Genomic DNA, 15826 nt, shown 5'->3' with positions numbered 1-15826 from the left:
TATTTTTTATTTTATAAATTAAATTACTAGATTCCTTTAAAGTTGAAAATATAAATTGCCAACATGGCAACCAAAAATCACCAACCAAAATGGCGGGCGTCTGCTATCAGGGAATTCTACATCACCAGTGAAAATTGGTTTATTTACCGGAAAAGTTGACAGGTAGCAATCCTGCTTATATATAGACTGATTCACGGTTTATTAAAGCCTTCGAATGTAAAATTATCGGTGCCGTCACGATGGAAGACCGTTGTTTAAACGGTGGAGCCGACATGTTTGAATAATCAAAGTTTTGGTTATTATTGTTTGTGTTTTTGGATCGTTTGTTGTTTACCGATGGCTGGGCAAACGGATCTGAACAGTGGCAGTGTAAGTGGAAACAGCAGCCGGGACGATGTGCGAACTCATTTTACAACCAGAGAGGGAGTATATAAGTTGATAACATTAGCCGAATACTCCAGGGCAAATCGGCTGTCTGGTTACACTGCCATCCAAAGCCAGCAAGGAGCTGCGCTCGGTCAAGGTTCAAACCCTCCAGTTAGGGTTACTTTTGTGTCTCTGCCATCTGATCCATCAGGTTTTTGTGACCGCATATGTTTCAACTATGGAAGGGAACTCTACTTCTACACCTACAAGGGAACCAAGAAACCAGCAGACTTGTCCAAGCCTGTTGATAAAAGGATTTACAAAGGAACCAGCCCCACTTGCCATGATATCAATAAATTAACAATCAGCAGTGAAAGTGTTATGCTTCTAGTTGGTTTCACTGGCGGACAAATCCAATTAGTAGATCCAATAAGGAAAGAAATAGGAAAACTTTACAATGAAGAGGTTTCTTGACATTTTGTCTTTTCTTTATAAATTTATGGAATTTCAATAACATTTTTTATTTTTTTCCTTTAGAGAATAATTGAAAAGACGAAAGTAACATGTATCAAGTGGCTGCCAGGTTCCCCCAATTTGTTCCTAGTTTCTCATGTTTCGGGACAGATGTATCTGTACAGTGAAGATGTGACGTGTGGTGGACCAGCACCTCCGACCTATCAACTTTTTAAGCAGGGGGCCGGTTTTTCGGTCTGGACTTGTAAAGCCAAAAGCACTCGGAATCCCATTTACAGGTTATTATTCATCATTTCATTTTTAATCATTAATACAAATCAGGTTAAAGACTCCTCCCATCTAACCCCATATTTGGTTGTTAGGTGGGTGATTGGAAACGGCGCCATCAACGACTTTGCCTTCTCACCTTGCTCGAAATACTTGGCGGTTGTGTCGCAGGATGGGTGTCTGCGCGTTCTCAATTATGATGCCATGGAATTGATCGGACTGGCAACATCCTTTTTCGGTGGCTTGCTCTGCGTCTGCTGGTCACCCGACGGGCAGCTGGTAGTGGCCGGCGGCGAGGATGATTTGGTGACGGTTTGGTCGTTCCAACAAAAAAGAATCGTGGCTCGAGGACAGGGCCATCGATCCTGGATCACGGTGGTGGCGTTCGACCCTTTCACGACCCTGTATTCATCTCAATCCTCGTCTTCCAAGTCGTTGTCGAAAGAAGGAGTCGATACTTCGGTCACGTCCAACGGGACGGGCGGAATCGACGGCGAGGCGGAAACGAAATCCTCTAGCGACATTGCCACCTGTTACCGTCTAGGATCTATAGCCATGGACACTCAGCTGTGTCTTTGGGAGTTGACGGACGACGTCCTGAAACAGCCTTACGGTTCCCGGAGCCGAGCTTCAATGGTCTCAGGACCAGGATCGCCACCTTCTAGTCTGAAATTCACTGGCCAGACGCCCATTTCCGGCGATCGGAGTAGTAGCAGCAGCAGCAACAACGTTGTCACCATCACCCCGGTCAACAACTTGACCGTTTCTCCAGCACCCAGTAGTGCGACTGCCACGCCTGTCAACGCCGCAGGATCTCTCACTCAGCGGCTGGCGAATATGACATTTTCCGATAGAAAGTCGGGCCAGCAACAGGAGGCAGCAGCAACCGACTCGAAATCCCACCGAAAGAATTTCAGCCTTGGCAGCGGCCGGAATTCCACTTCGGATCGGTCGGGTAACGCGGCCAATTCGTTGGGTTTGAAATCCGTTTCTTCAGTCTCGTCCACTTCCTCCTCTGCGGGTACCACCACAGCGAACCCGTCGCTAGTGACGGGCTGTGCTGATCCGCTCCGGTTAATCGGCACGCAAGCCTGCCCGCGACTGGACGAGATCCCCATGCTGGAGCCGCTCGTTTGTAAGAAAGTCTCCCACGAGCGGCTGACGGCGCTCATCTTCCGTGAGGACTGCCTCATCACCGCCTGCCAAGATGGCATCGTCTGTACCTGGGCTCGGCCAATTGGCCCGTCTCCACACCACACTTCCACCAGCACACCCACCAATGAAGGCACCATGGTCTGAGATGATGATGAGAAAAAATTATCCATTCGTTACGTTCATCTCCCGTTCCTTTTTGTTTTTCCGCAATTAGCGACCGACGACAATTATCGTGTAGCCCTGTCAAGATTCTTCTTCATTAACCCCAATTCCAAACGAGCCATCTTGACCTACTCTTTTTCGCCCTCCAGTGAACAACCAAGTTTTTGTTGTTTCTTCTTGTCTATCATCATCAGTTCATTTTTAGGTTTCTCTTTCTCTCTCTTTAACTGTGTCGTTAAACCCCAAACGGCCCTCAATTTTTCCCTCCCCTGGTGGTGGTTGGTGACGATATAACAACTTAGGGGCCCCGGATATGATTCTAACGGCATTTTGCTGATTCCTAATCTCACCACCTATCGTGCATTCTCCTTTCTTATCTCTTTCTTCTCCTCCTCCTCCTGTTTTCTTCGATTACCTACAGGGTATAAGATGCTGTCACGTGACCTAGTGCTCCTGGCAAACCAATGATGATGACCAGTTGTTATAACTATTACGAAAAGAAAAAATGTTATTTCTCTCTCTTTAAAACAATCTTTCCCTTCAAATTGCATCTATACAGACGAAATTATGTTTCTCTCTCTCGTTTTCTATTTTTCTCCCTTCTAAATTTCTTATTGCCGAGTGTGGTGTCGATTCATTTCACATCCAGAAACGAATCGAAAATGTTTTTGTTTCATTTTTTGTTGTTGATCGAGCGATACCGAATTGTTTTCAATCGGACCGCGGGACTCGGGTGGTCTGGAAAATGGAAAGAAGAAGAAAAAAGAAGTTCACTACTGATTCACTACAGTATACCAACCCCTTGTTCCATATACATAGAATGTTGTAACATAGACTGAAAAACAAAAATTGATTTATGGATTTATCACTGAAATACAAGAAAAGGAATTGTTGTTTTTTCTTCTTCGTGTTTGGACAAAATTTGACTTGATCATTTCCACACAAAAAAAAAGATGTTTGGGTCTAAAGAAAAGAAGTCGTGACTTGGTTTCCAGCTGATCGTTCGTCCATCAGGTGATTCATGGTTCTGAATTTCTAAACCCGGAACTGGAACAGAATGAAATCAGATGAATCAAAAAGAAGATGGCGGTCGTGCAGGAAGATAAATCTTGTTTCATTCACGAAAACACGGCTTTATAGATAGCCGCTGGAATGATATGGACTCGATAGAGAGAAAAGCACGTGAGTGAAAGAATACGAGAGATTGTTGTTGTTGTTGCTGCACCTGTTTGAGTGTGGAGAAAAGGGTTCGTGGATGACCGATGAGAATGAGAGACAGGTGAGAGAAAACGAAACAACCAACGGCTGACACAAAGAAAACGATCACGACTCACAACATTGGACGAGCGATTCATTTATTCAGTTGAATTTAGCACGAGTTGGTACCCACACGCTCCAATCAGAACGGCGATCGAGCTCACCATTTTCACGCTCCAGTTCCACAGCTCACCGATTTCTTCCACTCGTATAATCACGAGCTTTTTCGGGGGTGTTATCTTTTACGCCATTGTTTAATCATTCTTTACGACCGAGCGATATTTACGACCCAGGTTTATTTCGCCATTGTTTTTATCAATTCTACATCATTTGTTGTTCATGTTGTCTAACTCTCTCGAGTTTCTATTTTCTTCCGCTAGGTGGCTGCACGATAGCAGACGAAACATCTGGCATGCCCTTTTTTGATAATTTCGTCGTTCCCCCCTTTGGGTAGATCGTAGAGTAGCGTATGAGATATTTCCTGTGTGCTGTGCCGCGAGCCAGTCAGCGATGAACTCAAGTCGTGCTCAGTCGTCGAATTAAAAACTCGTGTTGAATTTCCCCCACGCCGTTTGGCTCAGGGGCCTACACGTTTCTCTCTGTGTGTGTGTGTGTGTTGTTTTGCATTCCCCAATCGACACACATTTGCACAACCGATGGATATCTAAAACAACAAGAATCGAAATCATCGTTTTGTGTGTTGGCAGACTGGAGGGGAGAGATATTTGTGTGCTCCACCATTAGCAAGAAGAAGAAGGGGAGAATTGTTGGTGTGTGTGTGTGTACGATTGAGACCAACAGAGGAAAAAGAGTTGGTTACAGAGAGCTAGAGAGAGAGAAAGCCAAACACGGCCGTGTGTGGACTATGTCATGTGCATCCAGCAGTCCGGTTGGTTTCGTCGCGTCGCATTTCGCTGCTGTTGCACAAAATTCATCTCCTCCTCATCCAGTTGTTGTTGCTAGTCCGATGAAATCGGCAGATGATGGAACAACTCCGTCACCTGCTCCTCGCTCATCTTCTTCCTACATGCTGGTAATTTAATTATTACCATCAAATTTTATTCTTTTTCTAGAGAAAGTTCGCCGTTTTGGCACTGGAATCTTAGTCGGGGCTCATATAGTTATTAGGCCCACACACCCACAGACTTATTTTCGTCTGCAGACTCCCCCCCTTCCTACACAGTTTTTCGACCCTCCGGAATTGTGGAGAGACACACACACGTGAAACCCAGTAGTGGCGTCAAATGTGAAACCGGATGGGTTTTTTCTCTGCTAATCGTGATTGAGTCACACACACACACTCGTCGGGAGATGAAATTCCATCTCTAATGAAGTATAAGGGGGGAATTTTCGACGAAAGAGAAGGTTCTTTTCATCCCGTCATTTCCGCAGCCTCAGGCCAAACTGTTTCCACTCTTCTTCTTCTTCTTCTTGTTCATTATTTCTTCTTCAGTTCCCCCGTTTCTTACAACTTTCTCGAAACCACGTCGACAAAACAACACGCGAGCACTCCCGCGTGTGTGTTATTGTGCGTGGAGGTCGTCCGTCAAAAAATACCTTCCATCCCCCCTTCTTTTTTAGAAAGGAGCAGCTCTCAGCAGCCGGATGCAATTGGCTGCTCCATTGTTGTGTCGCCCGTTGTCTCGACCGCTGGTACACATTTCGCACGCTCTTTGTCTTTTATTTTTATTTTCCAACAACTTTTAAATGACATGTCGAAATACTTTTACCTAAAAGTGCCAATTGAACTAATCCGGCGGAGCTTTTCTTCCCCTCCGGAAATTTCAGTTATTTTGTACCAAATCATTTCCCCTTCCGGTTGAGAGATACCTGAGTTGGTGGTAACCTCATCCGCTTTTTCACCCTACTGAGAATTCCGTTTACAAGTTTCTTTTTTGGATGAGCCAGCGGGTCCCCTTTTCTTATTTTATTTTAAAAAAGAAGAGGAATCTCTTTATTGATATCTTGTGGCCTTGCCTTTTGCGTTTTTTAGTTGTTGGTGCTCGTACACACACTCTTGAAACGAGCCTCTCTCTCTAGCTGGGAAATTTATATCTATGCCCCGCCGGCGGCTAAACGATCATACTGAATAAACATGTTGATATGTTTTTCTTCTTTTTTTCTCCCCAGCTTTTACCGGGGGGCCCGCCCTTGTCCATTTTTGGGCATACTCTCCATCTCTCGTGTGTACTATATCTTTTCCTATTCAACTTTGTGTTGTTATGTGATATGACCCTCCACTTTCATCTCTTCACACAATTCGATTCGAATCTCGTCGATGGATTTTCTTCTTCTCTTTTGTATTTTTAGAATTGAAACGCGCGTTTCTATTTAGAAATCTTGAGCGCAGTTAAATTCCTTGGGAGATAAAATTTTTTTAACAGACTACAATAAAAAGTAGGAGAAAATGGAATGTTATTTTCTAAATTCTCTGGTGGTTGGGTTGGCATTCCTCCTCCATTTTTCTTTTTATTAAATTTCCGATAAAAATGGCCGACTTTGTTTTCATCAGCGGATCGATCCAGCCAACACCCTTTTTTACTACCCCGGGGTTAATTGATTTGGGGTAATGATGATACGAAACTCGGCCATCCCATCAGACAACGCCCCAAAAATCGATGTCACTGTTATACCGAATGAAATGTCATTAACATCATCGTGATTTCCGCCGGAAGTTGAGAATTGCGTGTGGGGGGAAAAAGAGAGAGACTCTGATGAGTCATACCGTCATGGCCTTGACCTGGAAAACCGTTTAATTCCCAACTAAATTCTGATTTTATTTTATTTTTTCTCAATTGCAGATGTTGAACAGCTTCGCTTCGGATCTGGATTCCATCCTGAGTGATTTGAGTACCAGCCCAACGTTACGTGGAAGTCAAGAACTGGTTGGCGGATCGCCGGATACGTCAACCACGGCCGAATTAACAGACCGACCGACAGTCGAGGGCAGCAGCAGCAGCAGCAACAGCAGTCACACGACTTCCTGCCCCGATTTGCCCGACATCTCACCACCCTGCGGCGAGGATGTGGTCGACTCGTCTGATATTCCACTACTCGAAAGGCTCATCCGAAGTCATCCCATCTGGTATTTGCCCAACATCCAGCGAGTAGCGGCTGCCCAGCTTCTTCAAAATCAAGAACAAGGCGTAAAAACCAAATCATTTCTAAATCATTTCAAATTGAAATTATCAAGCTAATTGGATTGTTATTTTTGTAGGTTTTCATTACACGACAGTCGAGTCAACCGGGCACGTTGGCCTTGTCGGTCAAGTTGACATCGACGACTGTCCTGGAACCAGGATCACGTCTGAGTATTGGTGCCGCCATTGTAGGTGCTGGCGTCCAGCACTACTTGATCGAAGCGGCCGAAAGTCCCCAAAATGGTGTCCGACTCGAATCGTCTGATTTCGTATTCGACAACTTGCCCGCCCTTTTGGCTCACTACTGCCAATGTTGTGACGAACTTCCAGTACGGCTCAAATTACCGGCCAAAATTCGTTCGTGTCTCAACCGTTCGAGTCTCACCAACTTGGCCTTATTAGGTAACAAGAATATTTTCAACACCTTTCATTTCATTGACTTTTAGAATTGAGATAAAATTACGCTCATATCGGCCGTCGTAATAAAACTGGTCAAACAGACCAAAACAGTCTCCCAAGTCCAGACTTGACTAATCTAATCCCACAGACAGATAAATGTCAGAAATGATAAGGTTTTATTTTTTAAACTTTTGTTGTTTTTGACAGGGCAAGAATTCTGGAACACGGGTGAAAACATCTTGACCATCTCGTCGAAAAGGGCACCGCCAGTGCCTCCGTTGAGACTGTCCACGTTCGAGCCGTTTGGCAGTAGCGGCCATTTGGGACCTCCGCTAAGTACCCCGCCGACGCCAGATGACAGGAAGAGTCATTCACCCCGGCTGGAAGCTCGCGGGTCGGAGCCAGTGCCCCCGCCACCTCCGCCACGTTGGTGCAAACCTCAGCTGGCCATCAACAGCCACAATCTGTCGTCGGATCAAGAATGCTCATCCCTAGAACCGGAATCTCCCGTTTCACCTCTGCTAGCTCCTCCTCCTCTTGTTCATCCAGCGGATGAAGAAAAGACTGGACTACTGGACCAACAGCCACCGACACCCACAGTCAGGAAGGAAGTGAGGAGGCTGGTGCAGAGGCGGAGGAGACCGCGCCGGAGAAGGTCGACGGCCCCGTTGTCCCCGCATTGCCATCACAGCAGTTTGGCGGACAAGGCCAGCGACTATGAAGACATTTGGGGCAATTCGCCCGGTGCCAGTCACGACGAAGATGAAGACGTTGAAGTTGACGTTTCGCCCAGGCCGGTCGTCCTGGCCAATGAGGAGGACACGGCGTTGAGTGACAGGCCGGAAGACGAGGATGCGGTTGAAATCCGCGACGACAACATTTCCAGCACAGCCAGTTCTAATTCGACCATGGAAAAGATGACGTCGGCCAGCTCGGATAAAAGACTCTCCGTTTCTCGATCACTGTCCAGCAGCCCCGAGCCGGAATCTTCAGTCGACGCCCAGGTGGAGCCCGAGGAGGAAATCAAACCGCCGTCGCCTTTCCAGCAAAAGGAAGAACAAGTGGAGCCTCAGAGGTTGTCTGTGACCATCATCGAGATCAGAAACAGTCCAGCCATTGAAATAGAAGAACAAGTCGTCTCATCCCTGGACAATCACAAGATCCAGACCGTCCAGGTCCAGGAAAACAAAGAAAATGCCGTGCCGGAATTGACTGAGGTGGCGCTGGTTCGTCGACGAACCAGTTGCAGTTCGACTGAGAGTCGAGAGGAGACCAACAGCCGTCGAACGTCACCCCTTTACTCGGAGCCGGCCGACGCCGTACCTGCTCAACTGGCCTGGAAGAAGAGTCAACAGGCCGGCCGGCCGTTGCCATTGCCGCCACCTTTTCCTCCGTCGAGCAATCCGTCTGATTTCACGACGTTTACTAAAGACGGATACGTCCGCTGCACTCTGCCCAGCTTGACCCAGTCGCAGTCGAACCCCAGGGTCAACGTCCTGCCCCCGACTGGGCAACGTTCAACCGTCAACAACCGAATCAAGCAGATAGCCATGCCTAAACCTCCTCTACCACCACCGCAGTCGTCCAAAACTTTGGGCATTGAAAACCGTAAAGCTTTCCCATCCGTCATTTACCTGCCGGCCCCTGGAGACGATTCCATTACCATACAGGTATATAACTTATCCGCTGTGAATTTTCATTTGAAATTCATACAAATGGAATTTATTTCTGTTTTTTTTTGTATCCATACAGGAAGTGTTGACGACCTTGTGCCCGTCTGCGGCCTTGGCAACGCCGTCCCGTTCGCCCGTTCCTCCTCCGTCGCATCCTCAGTTGACTCGGAATGTGGCCACATCTCATCTGACGAAGCAAAGAGTCTCTGCCTATGATAATTTGTTATCGGGCTCGGCCGGCGATCTGGAGGAAGCCGACGAGGAGCCGGACGATGGAGATAACGACTCGAGCGATGACGGAACGGTGACGGAATTCTCGGAGCCGTGGGATAGCGCCAGATGGGATCGTTTGCTGTCGTCGCCTTCCGGCAGCGTCCACGGAGGATCGAGCAGCACCAGCGGACGGCGGAAGCGTTTCCTCCACCTGGCCCAGCAACACACGCTCAACACGGGCAGCTCTAATTCATCGGACGGCGGCGTTGCCACACTCAGTGATTTTGAAACTCTCAGGCCTTCCTCAGTCGATCCAGCGGCGCCGGCCAAATCGCCAACCAATGCATCCGCCCGACCTCCCTCCGTCCATCCTCCGTTGTTGCGCACCCGGAGTTTCAAGGACAAAATGGATCCGCTTTTGGCTTCTCCTCGGCTCCTAGCCTTACGTTCCACTTGCAACAGCCAGGCCGGCCGAAACCTCCAGGTACTAGTTGTTTTGCGATTATTAGTCGATCAATTCTTCGGGGCTTCTCTTATAATTGTATTTATTTTTCTTTTCGAACCCCCCCGACAGGTATTGATCCTCCAGCTGGGCAAAGACTGCACCACGACCTTTGGACGGAGTTTGCAAAATTTCCTGCAATGTACCCGGGAAGCCAAGGAGCAGCGGGCGGCCGCCGTCCTACGCAACGTCCGCCAATTCATTTCCGGCATGAAAAACTTTCTGATCCAGCACGGTGAGCCGGCCTTTGACTCGGCGTTGCTCGACATCCGCTCCAAACTGAAATGCAATGAATTCCTCAACGTTGACGTTGTGCTGGAACTCGTTATGCATCAACTGGTCACTCTGCCACTTCGGTATTCATTCAATTCATTCGATTAACTTTTTCCCACCCAAAACAGTTAAATTTTTATGGTTGAATGTTAAATATTCAGGTCGCATTTGTACAAATTGCTGGGACAGGAAGCCCTGGCTGCTGGGAGTGTCCAGCAACTGTTGGCTGGGATCCGGGTGGCCCGCGAAATTCATCCGTCAAGTTTGGGTTTGAAAGAGGGGCAATCACCTCCGTCGACGGACATCTTGGAACGTGCAACTGCCAGCCTGGATAGGCTCCAGCGAGCCGCGTCACCTCTAGACAAGTTGGAGCAACTGCTGGACGCCTGCACCGCCATCTACAACCACGCGGCCGAGACGTGTGGCGACTCTGTAGCGGCCGAGGATTTCCTGCCGTTATTGGCGTGGCTGCTGGCCCATTGCGGTTTCTCGACGGCCGAAATGGAAGCCGATTTCATGTGGGCCCTCTTGCAACCTTCACTGTTGGCTGGTGAAGGTGGTTATTTCTTAACGGCCCTCAGTTCGGCCGCCCAGCTCTTGAAGAACCTTCAATCGAGGCCGGCCTCGCCGTCCGACTGCGGCAGCTGGATGGGAACGCTGACTTCCATGCCCGGCGGAGGCGGCGACGTCTCGTCTGTCGCTTCCATGTCATCGATCCACCCACAGACGCCGTGCGTTCTCCGCGTTCTGGTGGCCGATGAGAATCAGAGCAGTTTGCTGGCCCGCACGGTTCCCCTACGGCCGTCCATGACAGTTCGTGACGTCACCAAGTTATTGGCCCTCAAACTGCGACTATCCAACCCTCAGGACTTTACACTGGTGGCTCTTGTCGACGGCCAAGGTGCGTTACAAACCATTTCCTTTCAGTTGTTGGGCTTCTCCACCAGACTGTGACTACATTCGTGACCGTGGCCGGGCTCTTTTCCAGCTCAATTTTTATTTCGTTTTTTCTTTTCCTTTTCATCACGTCCAGAGATCCAATTACCCGAAACGGAAAACCCTCAGACGTGGATTTTGGGCAATGCAGCAGCGACAGCGGTGGCGGCTGCCGCAGTCAATGCCGCCATCAACGGAGGCTCAGCAATTGATCGACCCTGTACGACGTTCGCCTTCCGGCGGCAGGATGCCAAGATAGCGTGGCCCAGGCAGATCAATGGATGAACGAATGAATAAGTAATGTCGCTGGCTGGATGGATGTACATAAAAACAGAAATATTTCTTTTTACTTTTTTCCCGATCGTGACGACACGAAAACCCCAAAATGGGTAGACAAAACAAAACAAAACAATGGGTAATATTCTTTTTTTGTTTTCTAGATGCGACCCTAAATGGGCACGGGTGGCACACATATATAATAAATATACATAATAATAATGTGTGTGTGTGTGTGCCCCACCTATCCGTGTCGAGGGAGCAGAGGGGAGAGAGACACGGGCGTGTGAATCACCTGGCCACCACTAGCACTCAGCAAATCTGTTGCGCCTTTTTTTTTCATTATTATTTCGTGTGTGTGTTGACTATTACTTAACTACTACTAGTGTATCTGTGTGGGGGGATCTGTCATGCTTCGCCCATTTTCTATTTTACCTTGTTTTATTATTTTGATTATTCTCTTCTTTTTTTGGTTTTCTGGGAAAACGATGACGAAAAACCCGATCCGCGGTTTTTTCACGATTGCACGATGCTGACGAATTCTCTACACGTTTCTTTTTGGTTGTTGTTCAATGAATCGGCTTGTCAGATGATTCACGCTCGAAAGGAGGAAGAAGAGGAGAAACAAGATGTCGGGTGCTCATTTCGCCATGTCTAATGTATAAACGAAGAAAAATAAGACAAACTCTGTACGTGTGACGTCAAAAACATGGCTTCCTATACGACACACACACACCTATTTACATATTATTATGATATCTTGATTAGTATACCAACGTGCAAAAATATATTCGAGAGACAATGTGGTTTGATTTTTCACTTGGAATTCTTTTTTTTAAACTCCTCTAGAACGAACAGGTATGAAGAAGATGAACGAACGAACGTGAAAAAAGAAAGAACGGTATAGGCAAACTCACGACCATACTTGGGCAACGAAGCTCGAATGTCCTGAGGCTCAAACATGGTCGTTTCATGTAAAAATTATTTTTTCTAGCCCAGGATACACACACACGTTGTGTGTGTGTCACCTTTGAAGGCTTCATACTACCTGCTGTGTGGCCTCAATAACACCGGTCGACATGATGAAGAAAAAGAAAATAAAACTAAAACTCGGAAAACTAAAAAAAGATAAAAATGGGGAGAGCCATCTTGAATTTCAAAGGTCGACGACTCGGCTACGCCGATGCATTCAACTGAAAATCTGAAATGTATTTCACTGTCGATTACGGTGTAGAAAGCCTCTTCTTGACTCACGTTATCTTCTGGAAATATATATTTTTCTGGGTTAATTGACAATCATAGGTGAATGTTGTTCCATTATCATGATCTCACAGACATTCACGTGATGATGAAAAATGCGTAATGGTTTAGAATAGGGCGAAGAGAAACTCGCCCTTAAAAAGGGAGGGGAAAACTCCCATCCCCATTTTTTTGTTGGCCATTACCAAAAAAGGCGCCAAATTTCTAAAAAAGGAAAAATAAGCCATCGAATCGAGACGCTTCTTTCGATCGATACTTTACAAGAATCTGCTAGTATTTCTATTAATTTCTGATTGAATCAAACAATCAGACTCGTTTACATTTACCTAACGGTAATCGAGCAATCGGAAACTTTGCATCAATCCAAATCCCGTTGAAAATGAATTCAGTTTTGCAATTTCTATTGATTTCCCAACAATCGATCGAGTCTGGCAAGCGAGACGATAGTTAACGACTTGATGATTGTTAGTGCCAGAAGCAGGGAACAGTCATTCAGTCTCTAGCGCTCGTCTTGTCTGGTCCTTCATTGCAAGTACCTGACTTCGCGGCTACTTCAGTCTTCTTTAAAAAAAGTCTCTTAGATTCCATTAACTCATCAAAATGCGCGAAATTGTTCACCTCCAAGCCGGTCAGTGCGGTAACCAGATCGGTTCTAAGGTAATTCGTGTTCTTGTCATTGTGTAAAAACGCTGAAATTTTGAGAAAAAGAAAACTGCTGCCATCTTGTCCCCTCCCTACCCCTCCCTTTGGGGGCTGCTTGACGGTTGGGCTGTATGCCGGCACAATGGCCGCTGACGTGTATCAGCCAACCACACCCATGCCTCCCTTGTTGCCGGCTCTCAACCCGCGGTTGCGAGTCGGATTCTCCACGAGGCGGTGCCGGTTCAGACTAGTTTTTTTATGGGTTTCTTTTGTATGATGAAAGACTTGATTTTAAATGTGTTTCCTGCGCTTTTCCTATTAGTTCTGGGAGATCATTTCCGACGAACATGGAGTAGATCCAGAGGGCAAATACATCGGTGACAGCAACCTTCAACTTGAGAGGATCAATGTTTACTACAATGAGGCCTCGAGTAAGTTTAGTTCTCATCTTCTTTTCCGTTCTTTGTGTCTCTGAAAAAATTACTCATGTGTATGCTTGGTGAGGTTCAGGTGGAAAGTATGTTCCCCGTGCTGTTCTGGTTGACTTGGAGCCCGGCACCATGGACTCTGTTCGTTCTGGACCATATGGAAGGATTTTCCGACCTGACAATTTTGTATTCGGTCAAAGTGGAGCTGGCAACAACTGGGCCAAGGGTCACTACACCGAAGGTGCTGAATTGGTTGATTCTGTACTTGATGTTGTCCGTAAAGAAGCTGAAAACTGCGACTGTCTCCAGGTATGTCATTGTCACTCAACTTTTTTGACATTTCAAATTGTTGATTTAATTTTTCTTTTTTTTTTCAAACAGGGATTCCAACTTGCTCATTCCTTGGGAGGTGGTACTGGATCCGGAATGGGAACCCTGCTCATTTCCAAGATCCGAGAGGAATACCCAGATCGTATCATGAACACATTCTCAGTTGTTCCTTCCCCAAAAGTAATCATGCCTACCAACATTATGTATCCATGCTTTAACATTTGAGTCAATCTCGAGTGGGGCTGATGTTTTTTATTTGAGTGTTAACTGTTTGGTAGTATTATGTAACAATTTGATTCTTTTGTCAGTTAACTGTTTTATTAATACGGTCCTTTACGTGCTTGCTGTCTCGTCTGGTTATAGGTGTCCGATACTGTGGTGGAACCCTACAATGCAACCCTCTCCGTTCACCAATTGGTCGAAAACACCGACGAAACCTTCTGTATCGACAACGAAGCGCTTTATGACATCTGCTTCCGCACCCTTAAATTAACCTCCCCTACTTATGGCGACCTCAACCATTTAGTTTCGGTGAGTTTTATTTCATCTTTTCTTCTCCTTCTTACAATTTAGGTATCCGAAGTTGTGGTGGAGCCGTACAACGCCACACTGTCTGTTCATCAGCTCGTTGAAAATACCGACTCCACATTCTGCATCGATAATGAGGCTCTTTACGATATTTGTTTCCGAACACTAAAGTTGGAAAATCCGACTTATAGTGACTTAAACAATCTCGTGTCTGTGAGTCAGCCCGGCGTTTAATGATTTTTTTTTACCCTCAATTTATCTCAATTGGTCGGTGCGACTGGATTTTAAATGTGGTTTCTAATTTAGGTTACCATGTCAGGAGTCACCACCTGCCTCCGTTTCCCAGGTCAGTTGAACGCTGATTTGCGTAAGTTGGCCGTGAACATGGTGCCCTTCCCTCGTCTCCATTTCTTCATGCCTGGCTTTGCGCCCCTCACTGCCCGTGGATCTCAGCAGTACCGCGCTCTTTCCGTCCCGGAACTCACCCAACAGGTAACGAATTTGATTTGTTCAAGTGTTGGAGTACATTGTTAGATAACCGATTTATATTTTTCGGTTTACAGATGTTCGATGCCAAGAACATGATGGCCGCCTGCGATCCCCGCCACGGTCGTTACTTGACCGTCGCCGCCATCTTCCGTGGACGCATGTCCATGAAGGAGGTTGATGAACAGATGTTGAATGTTCAGAACAAGAACTCTTCGTACTTCGTTGAATGGATTCCTAACAACGTTAAGACTGCAGTTTGTGACATTCCACCCAGGGGACTCAAGATGGCTGCCACCTTCATCGGCAACTCGTATGTCTTTTACTTTTCTATTGTGTAAACATTTTAAAATCTTAAATTTGTTTTTCTTCTACAGAACTGCCATCCAAGAGATCTTCAAGCGTATCTCAGAGCAGTTTACTGCTATGTTCAGGCGCAAGGCTTTCCTCCATTGGTACACTGGTGAGGGCATGGACGAGATGGAATTCACTGAGGCCGAATCCAACATGAACGATCTTGTCTCTGAATACCAACAATACCAGGTCATTTTCCACAGCATTTTAGATCCATAAATTGAACCATGACTTAACTTTCCTATTGTTAACCACAACAGGAGGCTACCGTCGATGATGGTGAATTTGTTGAGGACGACAACCCAGAGGAAGAGACCGCCTAAGGGAAGCGAGTTTTCCGATGCGCGAAAGAAAAACCCGGAGCTGAATATTGAGGGGATTGCCAGAGTAGACGCAGGAATTGGAGAGAATGTTATTAGTTGCACCAATTGAAACCAGTTGCTGTATTCTTTATGAAACAGTTGAATGCTAAAATTTTAAAAATTAATTGGCAAAATTTCTTAACAGACTAATGTTATGAAAATTTTATTAGTAATCTTTTGGAGTCTTGTTGAAGCATTCCGGTGCCAAATAATTCGACAACATTGCTTGCTTCTTTTGGGTTTTAACCGCCACCCTTATGCTCTCCATTTTCTGCGTCGGAATTTTGGAATTTCTGCGAGTTGCATCCTTATGGACAATATGAATAAAATTTTGGAAACCCAA

General features: G+C 46.3%; 3 protein-coding genes and 1 long non-coding RNA gene across 6 annotated transcripts; 3 read left to right on the top strand and 1 right to left on the bottom strand.

Annotated features, from left to right (window-relative positions):
* Window positions 1-64: 64 nt before the first annotated feature.
* Window positions 65-3317, top strand: LOC124315319 (WD repeat-containing protein 20-like; the record flags this gene model as incomplete). Its single annotated transcript, XM_046780920.1, has 4 exons — window positions 65-162; window positions 363-831; window positions 904-1118; window positions 1203-3317. Coding segments are annotated over 4 exons (1986 nt in total), but the record flags the coding sequence as incomplete, so codon positions are not given.
* A 597-nt stretch (window positions 3318-3914) lies between these two features.
* LOC124315103 (protein sprint-like) lies at window positions 3915-11899 on the top strand. The gene is made up of 9 exons (XM_046780496.1): window positions 3915-4714; window positions 6483-6827; window positions 6899-7223; window positions 7428-8890; window positions 8973-9590; window positions 9681-9964; window positions 10043-10782; window positions 10915-11114; window positions 11258-11899. Exons 1-8 carry the CDS (start codon window positions 4547-4549, stop codon window positions 11100-11102), a joined length of 4131 nt encoding a protein of 1376 aa, XP_046636452.1. The 5' UTR covers window positions 3915-4546; the 3' UTR covers window positions 11103-11114; window positions 11258-11899.
* Window positions 11620-12011, bottom strand: LOC124315799. The gene is made up of 2 exons (XR_006911693.1): window positions 11867-12011; window positions 11620-11747 (listed from the first exon to the last, which is right to left on the bottom strand). It is a non-coding gene; the product is annotated as an uncharacterized LOC124315799 (long non-coding RNA).
* An 825-nt stretch (window positions 12012-12836) lies between these two features.
* Window positions 12837-15826, top strand: LOC124315311 (tubulin beta chain-like). Of its 3 annotated transcripts, none has more exons than XM_046780901.1 (9): window positions 12837-13010; window positions 13318-13426; window positions 13500-13732; window positions 13805-13933; window positions 14117-14284; window positions 14588-14773; window positions 14845-15080; window positions 15145-15310; window positions 15382-15826. In XM_046780901.1, exons 1-9 carry the CDS (start codon window positions 12954-12956, stop codon window positions 15442-15444), a joined length of 1347 nt encoding a protein of 448 aa, XP_046636857.1. In that variant the 5' UTR covers window positions 12837-12953; the 3' UTR covers window positions 15445-15826. The 3 variants fall into 3 exon arrangements, with proteins under 3 accessions (XP_046636857.1, XP_046636856.1, XP_046636858.1); XM_046780902.1 differs by having other exon boundaries at window positions 12838-13010; window positions 13506-13732; XM_046780900.1 differs by having other exon boundaries at window positions 13506-13933.

This window comes from Daphnia pulicaria, chromosome 11, assembly GCF_021234035.1.
Source record: "Daphnia pulicaria isolate SC F1-1A chromosome 11, SC_F0-13Bv2, whole genome shotgun sequence".
Classification (NCBI taxonomy): Eukaryota; Metazoa; Arthropoda; class Branchiopoda; order Diplostraca; family Daphniidae; genus Daphnia; species Daphnia pulicaria.
This window is presented reverse-complemented; position numbering and strand designations above follow the sequence as displayed.